General features: G+C 42.4%; 1 protein-coding gene across 2 annotated transcripts in view; it reads right to left on the bottom strand.

The window, feature by feature from the left end:
• The window catches only part of samd12 (sterile alpha motif domain containing 12), an 80,428-nt gene that overhangs the window by 24,614 nt on the left and 31,302 nt on the right, over positions 1 to 24,512 (bottom strand). For both annotated transcript variants that reach the window (XM_028400484.1, XM_028400483.1), the window contains exon 4: positions 24,217 to 24,357. In XM_028400484.1, the coding sequence (XP_028256285.1) occupies positions 24,217 to 24,357 (141 nt within the window). The remainder of the gene's footprint in view (positions 1 to 24,216; positions 24,358 to 24,512) is intronic.

Below are 24,512 nucleotides of genomic sequence, written 5' to 3'. Positions count from 1 at the left end.
ATATGGAGGAGGGAGTGGAGGGATGGCGATGGTGAGTAAAGTTACAGTGGTGGCACGCAAGAAGGGCACGTGTAGTGGAGCCGCAATTATTATTATTAGCAGGTGCTCACATGGGCATAAATATCATGACTTTACAGTAATTTATGCAATTAAATTAGTCAAGACAATGGAAAATGAATACCGTTACAATATATAGCCACTGGTTCCCCATTGTTTTTCTTATTTTTTCCTCAAAATCTGGACCATTATGCTGCCTCAGACATGTGAGCAGCCCCACCCTGTGTAAGATATAGGCTAATTTTTATTTGCCAACTAACTTTCCTGAAGGTTTTTTTCACTGCTGCTCTCATGCACTCCTTGGTGACTTCCTAATACATCCACATGCAGTGTTTAATTCATTATCAGTCCACTATCAGCTGCATCAGCCTATCCCTGCATGAACTGGGTAATTGGTATATTGAATATCCACTGTATATTTTTTCAATTTATCCAATCATCTTCATATTTAAAATAAACAGAGTAGGAGGAGGAATTGATATGCACTGTGTTTATTCTAGATTTTTCTCCAGCGTGTAAACCGTGTGAGCTGTGAAATATATATTCAAACACTGGCTGCATGTGTAAATTATTGATTCTGAATGTATAGAACATCCTCACCCTTAAATCATATATTAGTTTTACATTTGCACATTCCATTTACTGATCATGCTGGAGCTTTACATCATTATGAATTCACTCAGTGGGAAAAGATTTGACCCGAGGCTCGCTGTGGAACTGCGAGAGGCTCATGAAGAGAATATTATCTCTGAGAGAACATGGAGCTCCAGTGATGCCACCGATGCCCTAAAAATCTGACATTATTATATTTTTGTACAGATTATGCGTTCAAGTCTTAAATGAGGTTCTTATAGCCTTTTAAAAGTGTAGTTTTTGAGGAAGCACTGTCAGGTTAGCCTTTTTATTTATATCTGTCTTTTTATTTAAAAAAAAAACATTTAATTTGCCATTCAAAATATTTTGCAAGTAAGTATTGCAATAAAGAAGAGAAAAATACAAAATAAATGTTTTTATAAAGCATCAGAACAAATTCACAAAGGACTGAAGGGAGGTCTATCAAAACACTCAAATCTAAGGTGTGCAGTGAATGCAGGAGCAAAGGTGGCACAGCTGACATGAATACTGCTCTTCAAGTGGAGGTCCAAGGATCAGTGTCCTTCAGCAAAACACTGTGCTATGTGACCCCAAACTGTCACCTCAGTGACTGAAGAGAATTTTCTTCCTTTAGGAAGCAGTAAAATGTAAACAACCAGAAGCCTCTGGGGGCACCAGACATCTGGTGCTGCCATGTCAGTGCATTCATTATGTTGGGTTGCCATGGGGAATGTGTGAAGTTACATTTTTTGTTTTTTATCTGTCAAAGCATTTACGTACAGAGCATGAAACTATGCATTAAAGACAGTTAGGTGCTGAGAGACACAGAGCTGCAGTCAATGAGAATGTAAGGTACCATTTAGCTGGTGAAGATGGCAGCACGGATGCTCGATGAAGGTCTCAGAGCATCACACTGTTATGCTAGTCAGCTTTCAACATGCAGATTAAGTCTATTAACATCAATGCTATGATTTAGCATTAGGAACATAGATAGTAGGGAACTATTAGTGTTGATGGCATCACATGTAGGCTTCTGAGGAGACATTTTGAATCTGATCATGGCTGTGGCCCATTTGGGGTCTGACTTCTCAGCCCCTGAGGCTGGTACCGATACCGGTAATTGGGTGAAAGTTGTTACCATAGTAACCAGCCCAATCCAAGTTGGATTTCACCTCCGCTTTCTCGCTTTTTCAAAACCAAAAGTTTAAGATGCCAAGTAAACACTGTGTTTACCTGTAATTAGCATGACTGGCTAACCACCAGCCCACAGTAACCTGTAACTCTTACCAAAACACACCATTCATTTCGTTCACATTCCAGACTGCTACATCCACTTAGCGTAGCCGTTTCCCTCACTGCATGGAAGCCTTTCATTTAGCTTATCAAAGTAATATAATCGGTCCTGACCTGCCTCTTTTTTAATTTGATCAATTATATGATCAGTTATATTAGACCAAAATAACAAGATCAAACATTTTCCTTATCAGGTACTCCTCACACTAACTAGCTTATATATAATAATGTGTGTTTAAAGAGCGCACTAGCTGAGTAGATTCAATAAAGGCGTATGTACAGTGAGATTCTCATTTGAAGACAAGATAAATGACAACCTGAATTAGCCTAGCATGCTAGTTACACTATTAGTGCATTAATGATAAAATGAAGTTTTTGCAGGTGCCCCCCCAGTGCGAGGTACGGTGAGGACGAGAGGGGACGACACATCTTCAAAGAACCCTCAGGAGAATATGAGAGACTCTTTAATTTAACATGGGCTGTGGACATTCATTAAAATGAGGCCAATGTCAAAAGAACAAGGTAATTGATATGACTCACAGGCAGAAAAGGTTGTTTTCAAAGCATCAGCTTGGCTTCAAAGAAAGATATTTTTAGAAAAAGACTCAAGTTTAAACTGAGACCTTAATGTACTGCATGGAGAGACTGAGGTACAGGTCTTAGAATCAATGCTGCTGCTTCTTTTAACAAAAAAAAGTATTGTGTTTATAACCACAGACTGCACAAGAAGACACAAAAAGCCAGCTTCTCGGTTGAATGGCATGATATTTCAAAAAGACCGAACACCCTTATAGAGCATTTTATTCCTGCTTTCTGCCTCAGAGAATGCTGACGCCACCTACATTCTGCAGGTATTCTCCCCAGTGCTTCATGATCCTGATTCATCTTCTTCACTACCGTGAATCCCTTAAGGTGCACAAAAAGTAGTCTGGCAATTTCCCGAAAGAGTTTATGAAACCACCCAGAGATGCTTCATCTGCAGCAGGAGAGCGTAGAGATTATGCACGAGAGCAGGGAAGGCGACAAATAAGACAAATATGTCCAACCGGTGGAATCAGAACGTAATGCAGCTGAAACTGCACCTCACTGACATTTTTTATAAGGCAGCCTTTGCCTCAAAGTAATGATGTTTTTTTTAATCAAAGGATAAAAGAAAGATAAAAGTTCTTCAGGTTCTGGTAATTGAACATTCAGCCTGGTATCACCAAATATTGTATGAAGACAGGTGAAAGTCTGCAGCGTTACACGACCACCACTAGCCCCAGCCTCCCTGCTCATGCTGACTGTTGCTTCATTGTTCCACGTTGATCGGCAACAGCGAATACGTCACCAGTGTTTTGCGTTTTTGACATAGAGGCAACACTCTTAAAGCTCAATTCAATCATGGCAGAGAAAATGTGGAAAACATCCCTGACCAGGAAGACCATCATTAACTTCACCACTCAGAAGAACACTGACAAGATGACCACCACAGCAGTGTTGAGTATCTCTGAGGACTGTGTCCATGCAGACATCCACATATCTACAGATATCACTGGGTCCGGATGAGAAATGGCCCAGAAAGTTTTAGGATCCAATAAGAAGATGTTTCGATGTGCAACAATAGAAGTTTTGGTCCGCTAGAGAAAAGAATCCCAGCATGAACTCCCAAGGACGTTAAATCAATGCAGAGCATGGAAAGGGTCTGGACTGAGGGTTTTAAAATGCTGAACTGAATTGACTTCTGCTGTCCTCAGCATCAAGACACCGTTCTCCATCCAGCAGTTAGGCCGTCTGACTCTAAAGGTTGCGCTGAAACCTGAACCTTTCCTGAACTTTTGTGTCTCATTGTAGGACAAGATGGCAATTTGTCGGTATCCTCCCTCATCCGCTGTGTTCTGCATGCAAGGTACGCCTCTCTCTCTACGAAGAATTTAAGGTCACCTGCGAGCCTTTTAGAGGTGGCGTAGAAGTAAAAGGTCACCTTTTCAAAGACGCACAGACACAATAAGATAAGAACCTCAGTCACCTTCAGCGTCGTCCCTCCCAGACTCCTGAGAGTCAACATATTCCGCCCGTGTTTGCGGCTCTGTCCCGCTGCACGGCCTCTCTTTTCAATAAGTCAGTGTTAATGCCATTTTTGGTCCTTTTATATAAAACCAGGCTCTAGCTGGGTACATGCAGCCACAGAAATAGCAAGGGATCTGCGCTCAATATCTTTGTCAGATAGTATTGTAATTGTGTGGGGCTAAGGTGGCAGCAGCACAGCGCCTTGGTTTGGATATTGCCTGGTTAGATTTCCCTTGAGCCTGATGCAGTGTAAGTAGTCTCTCTAGGTCTCGCTCTCTCACACACATCCGTCCGTCCCCTCCAAATCTGTCTCACCTCCTGCACCACGGCAAAAAAAACAAGTCCTGTCTCTGTCTCACACATCGAATGGAACATTTTTAACCCAAGCAGGACAGAATAAGGGATTCATCTGAGTACTTTCTGATCCTTTACTTGTGTGGTTAGCAGAATTAGATCCCTTTTATGCATTAACGTGAACTTCAGAAGGTTGAAGCGAGACATCTAGACAAACTCTACAAGTTAATTTGTTTTTAGCAGATATATTGAGAACTTTTTACATTCTAATCTTTGCTACATGAGAAAAGAAATAAGTTAAACATGTCGATGAAGATTCTTAACTTTCATTCAAGAGCTTAAAGCAGGACAATAAACATGTTTCACTGCTCCTCCAAGCAAGCTTCATGGGTTCAGCTAAACTTCTTAAAGGAACTCCAACAAGCCCCAAGAAAATGGTTTTTATTATATCTGCAAAGAAAGTGTACAACTGCAAACTCTTTCAGCACTTTTGCAAGCTAGCTGGTGCAACTTTGAGGCTTGTTACATCTCTTAGATTACATTTCTTTCAAAGTTCCAAGATGAGCTAGCTATGTGTTACCCAAACAATTCGAGTTTTTTTTGCAAATGCCAGAAGAGTATGACAAATGTTTTTGGAGTTGCCGAGCAACTATATGGCTTTCCCCAGGTTTTCTCTGTTTGCCGTCATCATGCTAAGCTAACTAGCTGTAGTTTCACATTAGCCAAAGTGACAGCAAAGTAAGATTGTTATTTGTGACATCAAAGTAACCATCGAAGCAACCTAAAGTGTTCCTCAGAAAGCTTTGTTGTAATGTACTAACACCAGACTGCTGTCACCGGTCGAAAGAGGACGGTTGTTACTCACTCAAGAGGTTCCTCACCCAAAAACGGGACGTTATTTTTTTTCTCTTACTACATGAGACAAATGTCATCTTCACTAAAATTGCAGAGAGAAGAAAACAGTAGATGCAGAGAACAACAAAGAACAAAGGGTGAGGTGTTCTCTATGGGGAGTGGTAATCTGGTTCGGGGACAGCTCTGTAACCACTTTCTTCAATCCCTTCTCAAACCTTCATATCTCACTTTCTTTGTTTGCTGGGGATTCTCTCTGCCTTCCTTTCCCCCTCTCTCTCTGTTCATTTACACTTGGCTGAAAAGCAAACGTCTGAGCTTTAATTCTCCTGCTACAGCCTGGACGAGCTGGCATAGAGACACAGGGCCATTTTAGGAAATAGGATTAAGGGGGGAAAAGTTCAAAAGTACAGGAGAGGAATATGACAGCAAGTGACAGCGAGAGGGAGAGAGAAGAGGAGAGAGAAAAAGAGGATTATGAAGAAGAGACGGAATGTGTGGGAAGGACTCTGACACGTCATCTCATGTTCTCTTGCAGGAGGTGAAAAATGTTGTGAAAAGATGGGAGAGTCAGACAGATTGGCTTTAGGTCCCTTGGCTGTATACTGTCTGGGCTGCAAATATGAAGGTGATAAATAAGTCAGCGTTGTTGGCTGCTAATCAAAATTAAACTGTGCAGTCGTATATAATTAAAACAGAGGCCGGCTCATTGAAAAGGTCACTTCACCATAGACCACGGGCTGATTTACAATGCTTCTTTTATTTTTACAGCATCCCCAGTATAACAGGATGTAGACGATGGCTGTAGGTGTATTCGCACAGGACAGTGTCGGTGTGTGTGTGTGTGTCTTGTCATGACATGGTTTATTGTGATGAACTTTGAAGCATCTGTCTGACATTTGTCCAGCTTTCCCACATGATGATAAACAAGGATGGATGGCATCCAGAGCTGAACAGAATAACAGCTGATGACTATCATCTTTCTTGGTGTTGTGTGAAAGATGTGCCTTCCTGTCATGCTATTTGTCACAAAATAGTGTTCCCTTTCTGGGAAAAAGCAGCGAAAACAGTTCATCAATAAAGAGAAAAACCCTCCAAAACAGAGTCTAGTGACGGCAATCAAAGTCATTTATTATATTGCCTTTTTTATCTGCAAAGATAGATGTCTGTTAATTGTGTCAACCCTAACTCATCCCACAATGTCTAATAGGCACTTCATTTTAAGAGAATAGAACAGGCAAACCTCAACCTGCAACCGTTAACCCTAACCATAAGGTTCCATGACCTCACCAGATGTTTTGAGTCTCCGTAGGAGGCTCTAAGTGTTGCCATGTTGGCAGTGTCACCGTCCTCCTAAACTCCAAATATGGGCAAAGAGATGGAGCACAAGTAGAACTGAGGCACATGGGCAGTCACGGAAGCAGGAAGCTTGCGCTAGGAGTGGGCACCCACTTCACTAACGAAGGTCAGGCCCTTAATTAGGTCTAGAATGTAAACATTTTAGGGGATAGGACCCCCTCTACAACTGGGCATTTAGAATAGAATAGAATAGAGTAGAATAGAATAGAATAGAATAGAATAGAATATATTTTATTAACCCTTGTGCCCTCCTCCTTTTTACTACCCTCTGGACACCTTCATGGCCAAAAACATGAAGTGATGATGATGATGAAAATGATCATACATCAATATTTTTTTCTGCTTTTTTTCTAATAAATCACTTAAACTACTTAAGCCCTACATAAAACTACCAAACATTATATCATATTCAGGATTTTAACCCTTAAAATGCTTTTTTTTAATATTTGAAGTCTCATTTTTTATTGTAAAAAAAAACACAAAAACATAATTATTTTCTATTTCATAATTGACAGTTGGCATGGGGCTTCAGTGGTAATTAGGGTCTTGGATATGTCAAAAATGAGTAACATTGTATCAAATCAATGTAATCAAACATTGATTTGATTACATTAGTCTTTTGTGTAATGTCAGATTTAAAATTAGGAACCCTTTCACCACCTTTGTGGCCCTAAAACCGCTATAAAATTATCATACATCAATATTTTTTTCTCCTTTTTTTCATAAATCACTTAATCCCTTTGGGAAGATCCCTCAGGGAAATTCGGGTACCAGCAGCAATACACACCGACAGTCAGAGCAAGAATTAAGTAGAATAAACTAGAATACAGTATAATATACATAAGAGATGAGAGGCATTATGTACAAACATTGCACACCAGCATGGTTATTGATACACAGATGGGATATTGCACATATAAGTCACTGCACCTACTGTATATAAATTAGTGCACATGTGTTGAATCAGGCGGGCTGATTTATATGTATATATTTATATGCATATTTAAAAAAAAAAAAAAAAAAAACGCCTCAGATGTAAAATGAAAATAGCATTTCTGCCATCAGATTTTTTACAAGATGGTGATGAACATTGGTTAAAGGGGCTCTCTGTGAATTTGTTATTGAATTAGATGACTATTTCATGTAATGGGATGTGACTGCTGAACATAATGAACAGAAGACTCACTCAGAAATTTCACAGGAGACCCGTGAAAGTAGAAGAGGAAGGGAGGAGTGAAGTAACATTACAGAGCCAGAGAACATGATGTGCTATTTAAAATGGAATGATATCACATTTCTAAATCATGACAAAAAAAAAAACAAAAACAAAAAAGCTTCACGCTGCTCGTCTCAATGGTTTAAGAAGAGATATCTGTGTTCCAGTCTCTTCTGCGTATCCTCATCCAGAGCACCTTCATCTACTGCCCTGCTTTAGCAGACAACCTTGGGTGAGTGCAACTGGGGGATGATAATATCCCACCTAGCCGCTGTCATTAGATAAGCAATGGCACCGACACTGCACATTTTAATTTTGAATTACAATAAACCTGCCTGTAAGTCTCACCTTTTAATAACCCGGCAAATTATGACTGAGAGAATCATAACCAGCTCCTCAGTCCAATGCCTTAATTACAGCAGCCCTTCCAATCGTCTGTCAGAAACACACACTCCCAGAGGACACACACACACTCCCAGACACACACACACACACACACACACTCCCAGACACACACACAGTGAAATGAGACCCAGACAGGACTCAGATGGTGTGTTTGAAGTGTATAAGAATAGAACAGATATGTAAAATATACTTGATTATTGGGATCTTTGTTTTTTCAAAATTTAATTGGAAGAAAATTTAGGAAGAATTACAAATAAAAGCAGCATCATGGTGGCAAAGAAGGAGGATTTAAGTCTGTATTTATCAATTTATCAATGCAAGGAGACCAGAGCAGCATTCTCTAAGCTTCAAGTCACATTTTAAATGCAGGAGTGCCGCCATGTTTCCCTTCTCTTGCTCTAAATGTTGCTATATTTTCACAATGTAGTGATTATGCAACAGTTTCTATTTATAATCAGCGTTAAGTGTTGTGAGAGAGGTATTTTCTTTAAGTCACACCCTGTCAAGCTAATGTAAATCTGTTTTTATTAATATTAGACCCCTAAAATGACAAAAGAGGATTAGAGCCTCCCCTGACTCCCACACTGACAGACAGGTGGTGTAATGCTGCCATCTAATAACACTTACTTCCTTATTATCAGTACACAATGGCTTCAGAGGGTAGTTTCTTTATTTAGCCAAATACTTAAGGGGCCTTTAAGCTAAATTTAAATTCAGACAAAATGTAAATCGTTATTCTCCCACTGAGAGGCCTGATATTGCTGCATGAATAAAGAAGCTGAAGGAAAACCAGGCCAACTATCCCACATCTGATTCTGGGAAACAGAAAGCCTGGTCCTGTGGGTCCGCAGACCAGATGAGTATGCACGGATCAACAGTGTGCTCAGCAGAGCACACAGTGAGTCTTACACACACACACGGCAGGTTACCTCCGTTCTGACACATTCATGCAGTTCATGTGCTTCACCTTTGCGAGGGTGAGAAAAAGATGAGAAAGGTTTGCGTCAAACTGTCTGCAAACGCAAATTGATATGAAACGTGCACGGGTCAGATTATTTATATGATCGCACCAGCAGCTAATTCCCATAAAACTCCGCCTGTGAGGGCAACAGGAAGCTGGTGTGTGATGTGAAAACTGATATAAAAGTCATGAAATCCTACTTGACTGTCATTACGGCTGCTGTGATGATGCTGACACTGCTCCCGTTCCCCTCGCCCTCTCAGGTATAACTGCTATAGTGAGAGCCAAAAAACCACAATGTCCCCATAAAAAAAGATCACACAGTGGTTGCATGTTCAAAAAGAGCTGCATACTCTCCACCGGGAGCTGGTTAAGCAGCGATCTGTACTGTCTCTTCAACTCAAACAGACACTGTTAAGACTTAAAGGCACTCAAAAGTGAACTGCTTCCAAGTCGCTGTGGTAATGGGCGAATAAACGTCTGAAGCAAAAACAGGAGTTTGAACGAATGGGTTCAGGCTCCGGGGTGGAAAGGAAAAGAAAGAGAGAGCGAGTGTTCGTCTAATATTTCAACTGATGATTTAATATGTGCATAATGAAAAATAATATATCCCTCATAAATATCTGCAGGGTAGATTTGGTGTCATGCGCCCCCAGTGTGCACTGTATCATGATATTGCCGTGCCAGGGTAGTAAATGGCTGGCATAGCGGAGCGCGGCCCGCCTGCCTGCCTCATTCTGCGTCTTATGGTTTCTCTGCGCCCATTTTTATAGTGGCAGCACTTAAAACACTGACACACCATAATTCCACACTTTCTGCAGCCAAAAGCTGTAACACTGATAGTGTAGAAAAGGTGGAGGTGGAGCTGAGAAAATGCATTAAAAAAAATAAAATAAAAAAAAAATCACCAAAGGGGGCAAAAAAAAACTGTGTGTGTATACGTATACATGTGTGTCACACATTTGTTTAACATCCAAATGCCTTTGTTATGAGTCACTGCCTGAGGCGGAACAAATGACTGTAAATGGAACTATTAGCGAAACATGGAGGGTGAAAGGAGGAATTCAAATTAAAGCGTTGCTCGCTAGCCACTTACTTTCTCTTCATCTGCATAATTATGGTTAGGACACCGAGCGCTTGTGTGTTGCTGTGTGTATGTGTATGTGTGTGTGTGTGTGTGTGTGTGCATGTGTGTGTGTACATCCCAGCCAAACATCAGAGGTCACAGAGGTTTCCTTTGATTTGCCAAGGTTACAAACACGGACCGTGATTTCCCACCACCCCCCACCACCAATAATCATCATCATACACACAGAGATGCTTTAATTACAAAGAGCTTGTCTGCACGGCAGATGAGAAAGGGAGGGGTGCAGACACCTCCTGCACATGGAAACCATGGACAGCCCGTGATGTTTAGCGCTATATTGATGATGCACACACACATTTATAAAGAAAAAGCTGACTGTAAACCACCTCTCTATCATCAGAGAACCTGTAGAGATGTGTAAATATACAATTCCTCTGACACTTCTCTGTCACAGTCTTAAAGCTTAAAGCTGGACGTCAGGAGGTACTTTGTAAAGCAAAGGAATCAGGCACAGCATAAGGGACGCCAAGACACCAAGAGTCATCCATCGCCACACAGATGGGGCAGAGCTGGACACAAATGTTATGCAGTGTCTCACTACAATAAGACAGTTGTCTTATTTTCTCGTCTTTTTATTAAAGTAAGACTGCAGGCCATAGGCAACGTCTCGACTTGCTGTCATATAATCGTTCTGACTGACAGGATCCTTCACTGAACCAGGAGTTCCAGCTCTCTGCATCACCTGATGCTGCTCCTGCTGTAAAGTGGTTGCATGGCCATGCCTGCAACTTATGTTTCCGAATCCTCATCTGGTATGTATGATACAGTATGAAGCTACATGCACTTCAAAAAACACAAAAGGAACACAGGAGCCTTGGAAATAAATCAGTTTTCTTCAGGGAGTATAAGGAATACAGCAACCAACAGTGAGACAATGAAGCATGCTGAGAGGGGGTGTATAGTAACCTTCTCTCATCAAATAAAGGTTATGCACATATATATATATCCATGCATGCCTTCACACAAACCTTTCTCTAACAAACACATATGACGGAGTCAAAGCTGCAGTGTATGCATCCTGTGCCCACGGAAGTGGAACAAACTCAGATGCAGTACAAGCGTCAATCATTCCAGTAGAAAAGGTTTTGACCGACAGCTGTGGATTACTGTGTGTCTGACGGATGGCTGGTGTTTTGGGGTGGAGAGGACGAGTGAATGCAGGGGATACAGGGGGTACCTCGCTCAATTCACCACAGATCTCTGGAGGGGATGGAGACGCCATCTGTGCATCTTGTCATTGACAAGATTAACCGTGATGTACTGTAACCACATTTTTATTTTCAGGCTTTAAAGTCAGAGTTATGTCAGAATGTGATGCCGTGAGCTAAAACCAACTTTCACATGTGAGATTGTACCACAACATCACCGCTATTAAGCACCCGCCTGCTTGTCAGCAAAACACCAAAGGATAGGTAAATCAGTCGCAGAGTAAACTTGATAATTTAGTGTTTCCTAATATACAGGAATGCAGCCGCAGGTCTGAACAGAGTGAAACAATAAATCAAGGGAGTCAGCCAGCAGTGGGAAACGCAGGGCGTCCCTCATTAGCTGCAGCGGTAGCAGCGGCTGGCAGGCTGCTGCAGCATCGGGGGCCAGGCCATCCTGGGGTCAGTCTGGAGGAAAATCAAAAGCTGTAATTATATCAGGAATGTCCTGCAAGCACGCTGACTGGCAGGGGCAACGGCTCGCTGACCAGCATCAGACACAAAACATGGAAGACGTACAGGAACAATGAGCTAGACGGGAAGAAAAGAAGAAAAAAAAAAATGTCCCTGAGCTGCTACAGGGAAAAAAAAAGCTGCTCCAACATCAGTATGACAGGAATAGACGACCAGAAATGTAGAGACGGGGAAAGATGGCATGTGAACAGAAGCTGTGGAGAGAGAGAAAGATGAAGACACACCAGCTAGGCATTCATAGCTGCAGCATGTAGGTTGAGGCGGGGGGGGGGGGGGTGATGGTGGAGGAAGATCAATCATGTGGAATAGCGAAAAGACCTTTCAACAAAGCGCCTTTAATCTTCTGACAATGCAACAAACTGGTCCTGATCTGAAACTTCTTCCTGGGGAGCCGGGGCCCCTGCCTCTAATAGCTCCCCTCTGTGAACGAGCTAAATCTTTGATGGAGGGCAAGTTCAGTCCAAAACTCCTCTCCTTGTTGCACGCACAGTACAAGGCATGAGGAGGAGCCTGCTACCTGCTCCGAGGAGAGTGCGATGGGGAGATGCAGATTTGTATTATTTTTAGATCTTAATTTGTACATTCTTCACAGCTATTCACCTAGTAAAGTCTGCACGGAGAGAAAAATGGATGAGCCGAGAATTACATCATGAACTTGTTATTAAAAAAAAAAAAAAGCCTCATTCATATTTCATCCCTTAGGCAAGCCTTGCCTCTAAATATTTATTAAGTAATTAAAACAAAAGTTAAAAGGCCTGTGAAGCTCGGGGTCCTGTGGTGGTGTTGTGGATAAAAAGCTCAGCTCAGTTGCAGTTAATTCTGCCTAAATCCCAGAGCTTAAAGCATCTCAGTTAGATTTGAGGAGCAAAGTTCACCCTAAAAAAAATGAGATAACTAACACAAGGTCAATGATTGCTGTGCTTTAATGCTAATGCTGTCAGAGGGCATCATACTTACACTAATGAACAACCAATGAAATAACATGCTGAAAAGTGGAAAACAAACCTTCATCCAGTATTTGTATTTATAGAAACCTGTCAGAAACAGAATGCATGGCTGCATGTAGTGGCTGATATCTAGCAGGTATAATGATCGTCTTGTTTATTTTACTATTCTAATTAACCAAGATGCAGAATGCTACTAAGTCTGCAGGTTTATGGACAGATTTCACTATTGACCTGACAAATAGACCAGCAGAAATGTTCACCACATTCTCCCTCATTGGAAAATCTACCCTCTACTGCACATGCTCCCAGGTTCTTTCAGCACCCAACCCCAAAGAAAACCTTCGTAGTGTAGCACTTTCAAAGATTACATCCACTATTCACCATTATGTATTAATGGGCTGATAGCAGAGTCCCTGCAGGTATGCTGGGTAAATAAATAAACAGATTTCATATAAATGGTGGATAGAGAAAGACAGATTCTAGCAGGCAAGGATACTGGTTTGGACTTGGGAAGCATTGGATTTTGAGGATATGTGATAGCTCCATCTGCGGCACCATCGATCAGGCCAAACATCTCTGACCAAGCAAGAGGTGGCTTCACCTTTCTGAGAGCAGGACAACACCCAAACACCAAGCAAAGAGCGGGCAGCTAAGGGTGGACCTGGGGAAACAACTCGGACTCCCCAAAGACATTGAGGAGACCGCTGGTGTCAGCACCCTCACAGCATGTTGTCATAGGAGCATATAGAAGAAGCCAGTGAGGGGTGGCATGCTTGGTGTCTACCCACTGAAGCAGGGTTGAGAGGTATAGCAGAAAAGTCATTACGCAGGGCCTATGGAGGCCCACACAGTCCTCCTGGGGCGTGCAAAAGACAAGCCATCAGCTGAGAGTCAGAGGCGGCAGAAAAAGCCGATCGCTCCAAGTCAGGTCGCCAAGATGAGGGGGTCTGAAGTTAGAAGAAAAAAAATTTCTAAAGACTCCTCATTCTTTCACCGATGGTGTGTTCAAGTGCATCAGTAGACACCTGATACTGTACGTCCATCTCCAGCCAATTGCTGATTTGTTTAAGTGAGTGTGATTTGGCTTCTTCTCCATGAGCAAAGCTTAGCAATCATTACTATTAGCAGCTATCCAGGGACACAGTGAGAACAACAACTTATCTGTTAGTGTTTGTTTTGGGCCAATATTTCAAGCCGATATCCATGTTTTCCCAACGTCATGCAGAGATCAAAAGCACTATGATTTCAGTCAGGTCCTGTGTAAATCCACATCGGCCTGCTGACAGAGAGTCTATGCCTAACCACCAAGAGGCTGAAAACCTCCATAAAACCAAACCCTGCGCTTCTAAACTGTCATCTTTGCTGAAAATACAGAAAAAAAAGAAAAGGTGACAAGAGGGAAACAGATAAGCTGACATTTTGGCAGGCAATCAAGCACAAAAAGACTAATGGCACCAATTACAACTGATATGGGGCGGCCTGATCAGTGTTTCCTACAGAGGCTTTTGATTTATTTTATTTTTTGAATTTTGTTTCAAATTGTGTTTCTGTCAGGTGTGCCTTTTAAGTGATTGGGCAGTTAAGAGTGTACAAGAATACAATCAGGATAATGAGATTAGAAAAATCAGCATGGGTGCAACAGCAGTGGGTGGTTTAGGAAAGCACTTTCTGGCCCAGCAGACACAGCTCAGGTCACAGAGGACTAAGAGGTGATTGAACAGTACACCAGTGACTAGTGCTGCACTGCTGCTAATTTGCTGTCGGCTGATTGAGTAGAAAAACCTGGTCTTGTAACAGAGCAAGTCAAACACACTAGTCGACATTATGCCCGTTTTCACAGTCGCAGCTAAAAATGCTAGCATGACAGCTAATAAGTAATTCTCTAGTTCGACAAAGCATGAAAGTGGACACACTTACCCTGGTAATTCATCACTATGTCCGGTGGCAGCATGAACGCCCCCCTTTGTCGTATCACTTTAAGCTTGGCAGTCACTGTCAAAGCCGTTGCTGCTGGTGGCCCCTACCGGACGAGTTCTACACCAAGCGTCTCCACTAGAAGACGATGGTGTGAAAAGTGCGATTATTTTAATCCTTCATTATTAATTGATATGACTGGATCACAAAGTTAGAAAAGAGTGGTGCCATCAATGCAAACATTACAGTAGAGTAGGTTACGTTTGTGTCCTAATTCGGAAACACTTAATATTCATCTTCCATACCCCCCTCACAATTTGACAAACGACTGTGTTCCTTCCTGATTATGTCCGACTGCAAACACCACCTTTTTAAATACTGTGTGTCACTTTTGTGGTAATAACAATTTCAACCCCAAAGTCATTAACGGCTCGCCATCAATCATGCCTGCCCCCAAAGTGAGAGATGTTACAATAATAATGGATGATCAGGTGTGCTTGCTGCACTGTTGCCAAGTGTGCTGCCATAAATCCTCCATACACAAACCACCACCCCAGACTGGCGTAATATACATCATTTCCTTTTATGTACCTGCTCGTTGCACCCCATTTCCCTCAAAATGTCCTTGGTATCCTTTTTTTCCTGTTACACACCTTTCACTCTCTCTCTCTCTCTCCTTTATGCTCGTTGGTATGCATCTACGGAACAGATGATTCAGTGAATAAATATTCTTTTTATGTCTGTCACTCTTGCTTCTGGCTTAGCCGGCTATGTCTTCTTGATGTTCACATACATAAGCAGCAATGAGAGGCACAGAATTCAGCCCTCTAGTGATGACAGAAAGTGCTTTCTACAGTTTAAAGTTCTTGCAAATGCATTAGAAACATTTCCAGTATCTCCACACATTACTTCAAAAGCACCACATTATTATTCTTCCTGTACTGGTAAAAGTGCTACAGCTAGTGTACGAGTTGCTGTTCCTCAAATGGCCACTAGAGGGTGGCTCAACAAGTACAAGTCGGTTCCATAAACATAAAATATACAACCCAGTACCTAGTATTTAAATCACTCATTCTCCTTTTTTTAATACAACTCTCTAAATGTTTAAAATATATATCTGAAAACATCAATCTAATATCCCCAAAACTTAACTTCTCCCACAAAGCTAATTATGCTACATAATTTTAATTTTTTCAACAAAATTAGTGTTCTGTTGACATCCTTTTTCATAGGCGCTTAGTAAGCTGGAGGTTTCAGAACAGCAGATGTATCTTATTAATAACTTATTTCAGTTAAAGCACCATGGAACAATGAGACATTAGCGCGCCTGTTCGGATGCATTAACCGGTGGGCTCAACTTGAAACAACTCCTTGAGAGCCATTTTTCTCCTCTCTCCATTACACATGAGTCTGGAGCCAGTGCTGGGGCATGTTTATGGGGTAATGGCTAGTCTCAGAGTAAAGTAAGTGTCCTATGGCTATTGATCCAGGTTAGTAAGATCATGAGCGAATTGCTGGGAAGCTGAAGGGGCGTGCTCAGGAGTCTGGTCTGTCCATGCCTGTCTGGGCTCCTGGATGTCCGGAGGTGGTCAGGGAGGCTGGAGACAGAAGCAGACTGAGTGGAACCGGCCTCACTGCCAGGCCACCGATACAATGACTTCTTAATGGCTTCTCCTTTTGCTATAAACTAATGAATGCGGTTCTGAGCAGAGTGAAACTTTACCCACCACTTCTGGTTTAAAAAGGCTCTAAAAAACAAACTACTGAGGGATTCATGGACTGCTGAGGCCGGCTGTGTACAGAATTCAGATTGTGTGATTTCACACCAACATACCATTTGCAGGGCTCGCTTCTGCAAGATACATGAACTCCATTAAGTTTATATGACTGCTGGTAACCAGACCCTGCAGAGACTTGGCCTTTGTGGCTCCAGATCTCGTCTATACAAATAGGATATTGACAGCTAAGCTCTGCAAATTCCCCTTTTCAGCAGTCACATTAAAGGGGCACGAGCTACCGTAATGCTTCAAGCCCTGCTGGACATTTGGCAGCCAAAGACTCTCGGGAGACTCTCTGGCAAAAGAGCAGAGCATCTCATGTGATGTCAGCGGACCTGTCAAAGCAATCTGTTTCCCTCTGCCAGGGGTCAAGGGCCAAGATACTAAGACACGGACATGCACATCACACATGACAAGAGCCTCGGGCTATTCCACCTGTGCCCTGTCTCCACTCCTTCCTCTGCCTGTCCGTTTGTCTTTCCTTTATTCCTTTCCATTTGCTCTCATCGGCTTCCTCATGTCGTTCTGAATTCCAGTGCTGCCCTCTTTCCTTCAGCTTCATTAAGAGATCCATGCATGTTGTTCATACTCGGCTGCATCTTGTGTCCTTGAGAGCCGGAGCTGGAGGTTGGAGTGGGTTTGTTGTATTCGTACCTCCCTGGGTAAAAACTAGATGAAATGTCTAACCTTCATGTGGCTTTGTTTTTCTCTCTTTTTGTCTTTAACTGCAGAAAAAAAAAAAAAAAAAATGGCCGACTGGCAGTCCAGTGTGAGGCTTTCTGAGCGAGGTGAAAAGTATGTAATTGAAGACCCCGAGAGGGATGAATTCGCTGCATGTCAAGGAGAATTATAGCTCGAGGTTATGAAAAAGTTTTTTTTTTTTTGAGAGGGGGGGCGGGCGCATTTTGTGCTGCATTAGCCATCCTCATTTTCTATTTCTTCCTGTCCTTCATTCCTGCCTTCAAAATATAACTGGACCCTGGGTGTCAACTCCACCTTCATTACAACAACCACTTTTAACAGAGCCTGCGTTCTCAACAGGGGCAGCAATTACTCTCCGTAGCATCAGAGGTGTGCAGCTAATGTACGATGTGGATGTATGCGTTTGGACTTTCAGTCCCTCAGAGTCCCGTGGCGTTAATGAGCAAGGTTAGAGCATGCCGCGTTGTCTGAGCTGTGAAAGCGCTTGCTCCTAAATGGCATTCCCTTTGTGAATATGAGCCCATAATAGTTGCTAATGTGGAGTCACTGAAGGCATCATTGTATTCAAAGAAAAAGTTAAACTCCGGCCAACTTTAGTCAGTGTTATATAACCCTGTATGTGTATAAGAATAAGAAGAAAAAAAAACACACAGGTATTCACTTTGTCTTCACCTTAATCACATCTTTCAGGCACTGAGCCATAGATGGGAGTCTCTAAGGGAGGAATCTTGCTGACAGGAAATTATGAAAAAGAATTAATTTGACCTTCGCTTGCAGTAAGAAAAAGAAGAGGAAGAGAAAAGGAGTGCAGAGGGGAGGGCGGCGAGGGATGCGTAAGAAGGAAGTGCCTCCACAGAGGGCAGGAGCCTGAGGAGAGAGATCGCATAATGAGAGCTCTCAACTCCCCACACACTCCAGCAAAACATCTGATTCACTGACAAGCCCAAAGGAAGGACAGCAGTCACCCTGAGCGCCTAAAATCTTCAGAGTAAATGGTTTCAATAAAGGATTTGGAATAAAGATACTGTATTCAGACATTCCTGCCACAGAAAGCGCACGCTGCTGGACACCCATCAGAGACAGACCTGGATATGAAGGCGGGTTAAAGAAGAGGCTGAGGTCAGCAGAGATCAGCGCTGTTCGTATCATACAAGCTTAACATGCCTGATTGTGCATGAATGTCAACACTGATAGCTATGATTGTTGCAGGCGTGATGATGTCACGCTTCATGGTAACAAATCAGCACTAGCTTTCAGAGGCGGTGCGCATCTAAGCCTGTCTGCACCACAGGCTTCACGTCAAAATAATTCTCTCTGGAGTACGTGTTTGTCTCCAGCCACTACACTGTGTGCACCATACATTATATTGCATTATAGTGCAGGTGAATTACTCATTGATATATTCTTCTGGGTGTGACTGACCTGACTTCCTGCCGTTTGATCTGATTGGTGCAGGCTTGGTGGTGGAACTGTGTCCAAAATCAGCCACTCACACCCTACTCACTATACGTGGAGTTTGTTGTAGGGCACTATATAATAAGCTTATTGTCAGAAATACAAAAACAAACCTTTCAGACAACACTCACATCATTGCTGTCACATAATTAATAAATCAAGTTAATAAATAATGCATGAGGAGATGTAGTGACCACTGCTTGTACGTTCACCTTTCACGATGCATTGTGGGATAAACTAAGTGTAGTTAGTAAGGAGTGAAGTTGTGACACTTTTGAGGTTACTATAGAAACCACCAGCTGGTTGTTATGTCACATTAGCATAGTACTAGCTGTTAGCAATGCCACTGAAGTGATGGAAGTACCTTATATTATAACTCAGTACTGCTGAATGGCTTTAATGCATTTTATTCTAGAGACTAATTAGTCATGTTTAAAATCATCTTTTATACAAAGAAATTCTGTCGGAGAGTCTTCTGTGGCATTCTATCCATGTTCCCTCTTCAGGCCTGTAAGCATTAACGTTATCGATTCTCGTTATCCCACAATCATCAGACTGTGAAATGAAGTGTTAATCTACTGGCTACTTGAAACTCATGACTGTGCATCTCTTGACTTTATTTGCTTTCATCACTCAAGAGCTTCATGTCAGCAAAGTTCACATGTTCAACTAGTTAGAAACCATGAAGAAGAAGAAAAAAGAAAGACAGAGAGGGACATCCTGTTTAGTGAAGATGTCTGACTGAAGCCATGAAGCAGAGAGAGGATAATTCATTAGGTTGCCTGGAGCAGAGGAACTGAGGTCGACCACAGCACAACAGGAAGACTTCCTTCCCTCAGTCACACCCCGAGGCCACAGTTCTTTACACAAGCTGACACACTGGGGTCTGAATAAGGAATGACTGCGCCTGAGAATCAGAAAAGTGACTTTTGTGGAAGAGAAAACTATATTTTCACTTAATTTCACCTCATTAAAGCACATGCAACCAAACTTCTCATTAACTTTTAACAAACAACTCCTGCAGACACAAAAAAGGGCTGAAATCACAAAGTGAAGGAGCCTCCACGTCTAATTTCTTCAAAGTTGTCTTCTCCTCTTCTAAATGAGACTCTGTTACAGTAAATGAAGCATAGGCAGTGAGCCTGTGTCTACAGTCACAGATTAGCACTATGTACTCAGAGAGCCACTTTCACAGAGCTCCGTCAGCTGTGTAATTCAACTTTCTTTTAAGAGTGATGATTTCACAAGCCAGTAATAGCATATTTACTGGTATAGGGCTGTTATTGAAAACTCTGAAATGGTTAGAAGCATGAAATTGAATACAGAAGAAGAGTAAAATGAGATTTTTTTTTTTTTTTTTTCAGAGGATGGGAGACACACGGCGGCTTAACAGCTCCCCATCTTTGTATTAGAGTTAATTCTGAGAGATTCAATGCAGTCACTGGAGGCTTCTACACACAACTACTTGAATGCCATTATCAAGAAAACAACCTAATTAATCAGAACAGCCTAATTCCCTTCTTCTCCATTGTCTCAGAGTTTGGCTTTTTACACGTGTCAGAGGGGTTAATATGAAGCCATAATTCATTTTAATTAGGCAGAAGCTTTTATTTTTCACCTTGCCCTCTGCTTTTAGTCTCAGACGGTCTCCTTTGATTCTATTAAGGCAAAATATCAAGTGTGCAATGAAACCTGTAGCTGCTCATTCTATACATCATTAATCCACGTCAACCAAACATCTGCTGGGATTATTTTTTGTGGTCAGATGGAACATTCTACATACTGAAACTAAACACGGCACTCCTCAATGTATTCACCTCATATTAAACATCCATTTTAACCCTATTTGATTTGCTTCTGTTTCTAAATTGTCTAACCACACTCGAGAAGCGTTGTTTAAAAGTCTTACAGTTCAAAAAGGATCTGTTTCTTTCTTCAGCTTCAGCCTTGCATTCCCCTTTTTTGCTCCCACAACCAATCGGGAAGCAGCACATTCAGATCATTCATCCTCTGCACTTGTCAGTACCGGGCCATACACCTGACGCTCTGAGGCCGCCGTTGTTTAGTGCAGCTCGGCACGAATCTGATGACTGTAAGCTATAAGCGATCATGAGCCGCTGCTGTCCTGGTGGCAGAGAGAGAGCGAGGGAGAGAGAGAGGGAGAGAGAGGAAATCTAATTATTTCCCTCCCATGGCCCAGCAAGCCTTAAAGGTTAATCACTGTCCGTAGAGCTAATTCTGTCTGGGTACACTGCAGTAATTACAACACCTCTCCTGCTCTCTTGCCTTTTTGTCTTTTGTGTACCTGGTTCGCCTCTGCACCACCTCTCTCTCTCTCTCTCTCTCTCTCTCTCTCTCTCTCTCTCTCTAGATAGTGGATGTCTCTCCTCTTTCACCTACAGCCACCTACGGTACAGCGTGCATTTAAAAGAAGCACCTGAGGCCTTCACCTTCACTGCAGAAAGAAGCTTAAAGCAGATTTATATCTCCATCTACACAGACAAGCCTTTGTAGTTTCTAGCTGTTTAGCTGAACTCTTCCTGATCTTTAACTTGCAATTTGCTGCATGAGTTCCTCTTTGTAACAGAAAAACACAGTCCATCCTCATCGGGAGAAAAAAACGTGTAACATGAGGTTGATATTTCACTTCAACAAGACTTGCCAGCTTAAAATGCTGATAATCAAGTCAAGAAATGTTTATTAAGTCACCACTATGACCTGTGATCCAGCCCTGGATTTGCATTTTGGATTAAATTAAGCATTTGTAATAAAATCTTCTGGTGCGCATCTGAAATGATTATGATTCTGCTCAAATCTGATGGACACATGGGCTAAAACCCAGCATATCTCTGTAAATACACACACACTCTATCTATATATGGGATTTTTATATAAAGACTTCTCCTCCATCAGATCTCAGAGGGTGGAGGGTTTCCTTTTCTCACCTCCCCTGTTTCTCGCCTCTCTCTTTCCTTTTCTTTCGCATCCTACCTTCTTGTCACCTACTGTCTCACTCCCCTACCCATCTCCACTATTCTCACCCTTCCTCCTCCTCCTCCTCCTCCTCCTCGTCTCTTCATCATCTCATCGCCACTCGCCCATTGCCACTTTCTCACTTCTCTCTCTCTCTCTCTCTCTCTGTATCTCCCTTTAGCAACAGCCCAGAGGAAACTGTGTCCGGGGCCCAGAAATATACTCCTCTTCTTCTTCCAATACTTTTTCCATCGCTGCCAAAAACATCTCCAGAAGCGACAGCTAAGGAGATTTAAATAACTTGTGTTTCCTTCTCATGACTCAATCACATACAGTACATTCAGAGATACAGCTGGAAGCAATCCCATCCAACTCATGCTGCTCGCGATGACGTCAGCTTTATGTCTTTTCTGGCCCTCTGTCCGTTTGTTCCCAGGCCCAGATGGGCTCCTCTAACAGGCCGCTTCCAACTGAGACCATTGGCTTGTTGCTCCCAATGCTGCTGGGCTGTCGTTTCCCATATCATCAATACGAAAGAGGAGAGAAGGAAAGAATGGGGAAGATGAGACAAAAGGAAAAAAGGGACCGGAGAGGCCCAGAGTAGCCTTTAGCAAAGCGTCATTGCTCGTCTTCTCCTCTGCTTCCTCCGTTTCACTTCCTATTTTCTACTCGCTCAGGGACCAAATCAGAGGCAGGGGATGGAGCCTGCTTTATTACACTCCAAATTTTTTTTCAAGAATTTTGCAGAGCTGACAAAGATCCCTAGAATTTGTTTCTGGGCCCCTGCGGCAAAGCCCTGTTTGAGAGTCTGTGCAGAGGGGCGCTGGTGGAAGCAGCAGCAGCAGCGGTGGTGGTGGTGGTGCGGAGTGCTGCTGGTTAGCTGGCAGAGGGAAGCTGAGAATCACAGGGTGAGGAGGAGAAAGCGCGGGGAGGACTGAAAACAACAGCACCTGGATGCTGTTAGGAAACATGGAACATAGGATGCTTTGTGTAGAAAGCAAAAAAAAAAAAAAAAAGTGAGAAACTGCACTGCGGCACACATACACAAAAATTATAAACAGTTTCTGTGGATCCAAGCTCTCGATTTTCTGTCTCTGACTCCATGATGCTGAGATCAAGGCTCTTTGGGACCATTCAATTTGTTACAGGACTAAAAAAAAATCTTTACAGTTGGAGACAAATTTGATTAGCCACCCTATAAAAATGTTATTCTTTTTCAAATATTTCCAAAGTGCTGTTTAATAAAGCATATTTGAACACAACATTTTTACCACCGTATTTCCCTTGAGAAGTCCTTAATGACTTTAATTTAGAGGAACAAGTTCTTTCCACACAAACCAAAAACTAGCAGGACCAAGAATATCATCCCCCTTAAGAGCCGTCCCTTGTTTAACTACAGTGCAGATCATTGTTATGGACTGATACTATGGTGTGAAAAGTATTATCGAGAAGTTCAGACGGCGCAGAACAAGACAAGAAGGAAAACATTCGGAAGGATCTGGAAAGAAAACTAGTGAGAGATGTGTCCAAAGAGCCGAGAACAACGGCCAAGATGCTGCTGAAGGATTCAGCCCAGTCTAGAACTGAAGCATCAGAGAGGACAGCCACTAGAGTCCTGCACAGGAAGGGACTGCCAGACTGTAGACAAAAAACTGCAGACACCTCCAAGCCAGACTCAAGCATGCTAGAGACAACCTGGAAGCAGATTACACAGCCTGGAAGTGTGTCATGAAACAGAACTCTTTGGTCACAGTTCCCACGAACTACTTCCTTAGGAAACAAAGAGAGTGCTATAGGTATTAACTGTGTGTCTCTAACTGCATGTCTGTCTGATGCCTGTAAAAGTGTTCATCTCTGCTTGAAATTAAAATAACTGTATCTCCATATTTGGAGTATTAATAGTCAACAACAACACATTGATTGCAAAGTCATGAAGGTATTTGTTGTTCTGTCAGCACGCCAGCACTGATTATCCTCGTGCCTGCGTTGGAGGGAAACAGCACCTACACATATTGCTAAGATGGATGCCTCTGGTACAGTAAGAAGACTCTAAAAAGCTCTACGGCTTTTCAGGATGAATGCAAGTCATCAAAGCTTAAAGCACGCAGGTACGTAAGGATGTCCGTATTTTTAAAAGTGGATGGAAAGGCCCTAGATGGAACCTTGCAGCCTGGTGAAGCTCACAGAGGGTGTGGCTCACTGAGTTTATAGGCCTCTGAACATGGCTTTTACACTGATTTTGTTCAGAGCTCCACAGGGTGAGTATGTAACAGGCCATCCTCTTTACCATCACTGTTTATCACATCACATTTTAAACCGTCTGTGCTCGCAGAACATCAGAAGACACCAGAAGAAACAGTTTGTGCAGGATTCTTGTGCCGCGGTTGCATAATCATTTCTGATTCATCACATCCTGCAGGCTTTTAAAACATGCAGCGATTGCCATGGCTACAGATGGCATGTGCAACCATCTGCATATTTAACAGGCTGTGAGTTGCTGGTGTTTCATTACCCAGAACCAAACTTAACATATTAGAATACCTTGCGTGAGAAGTTGAAGAGTCCGGACTTCCTCTCGGACGCGGAGCTGCAGGACCTGCTGCAGGATGTGCTGCCTCTGGGCTTCCTGCATGATACCCATTCTTTCCAGTTTTCTGTCTGTCAGTCTCATCAGAGCTCGCCCTGAACAGGAAAGGAAAAAAAAAACAAATCAGTGGAGATTCAGTATGCACACTCTAACAGCAGATAAAGCTTTTATGCAAAGAAAACAGGAGTTACATCGTCTTCATCAAAACAAAGTCTCCATGTGACCGTCAGTCTGAAACTTTCAATTAAGG

This window comes from Parambassis ranga, chromosome 2 (genome assembly GCF_900634625.1).
Source record: "Parambassis ranga chromosome 2, fParRan2.1, whole genome shotgun sequence".
Taxonomy (NCBI): Eukaryota; Metazoa; Chordata; class Actinopteri; family Ambassidae; genus Parambassis; species Parambassis ranga.
Note: the sequence above shows the minus strand (reverse complement) of the source record. Positions and strands in the feature narration are given on the sequence as shown.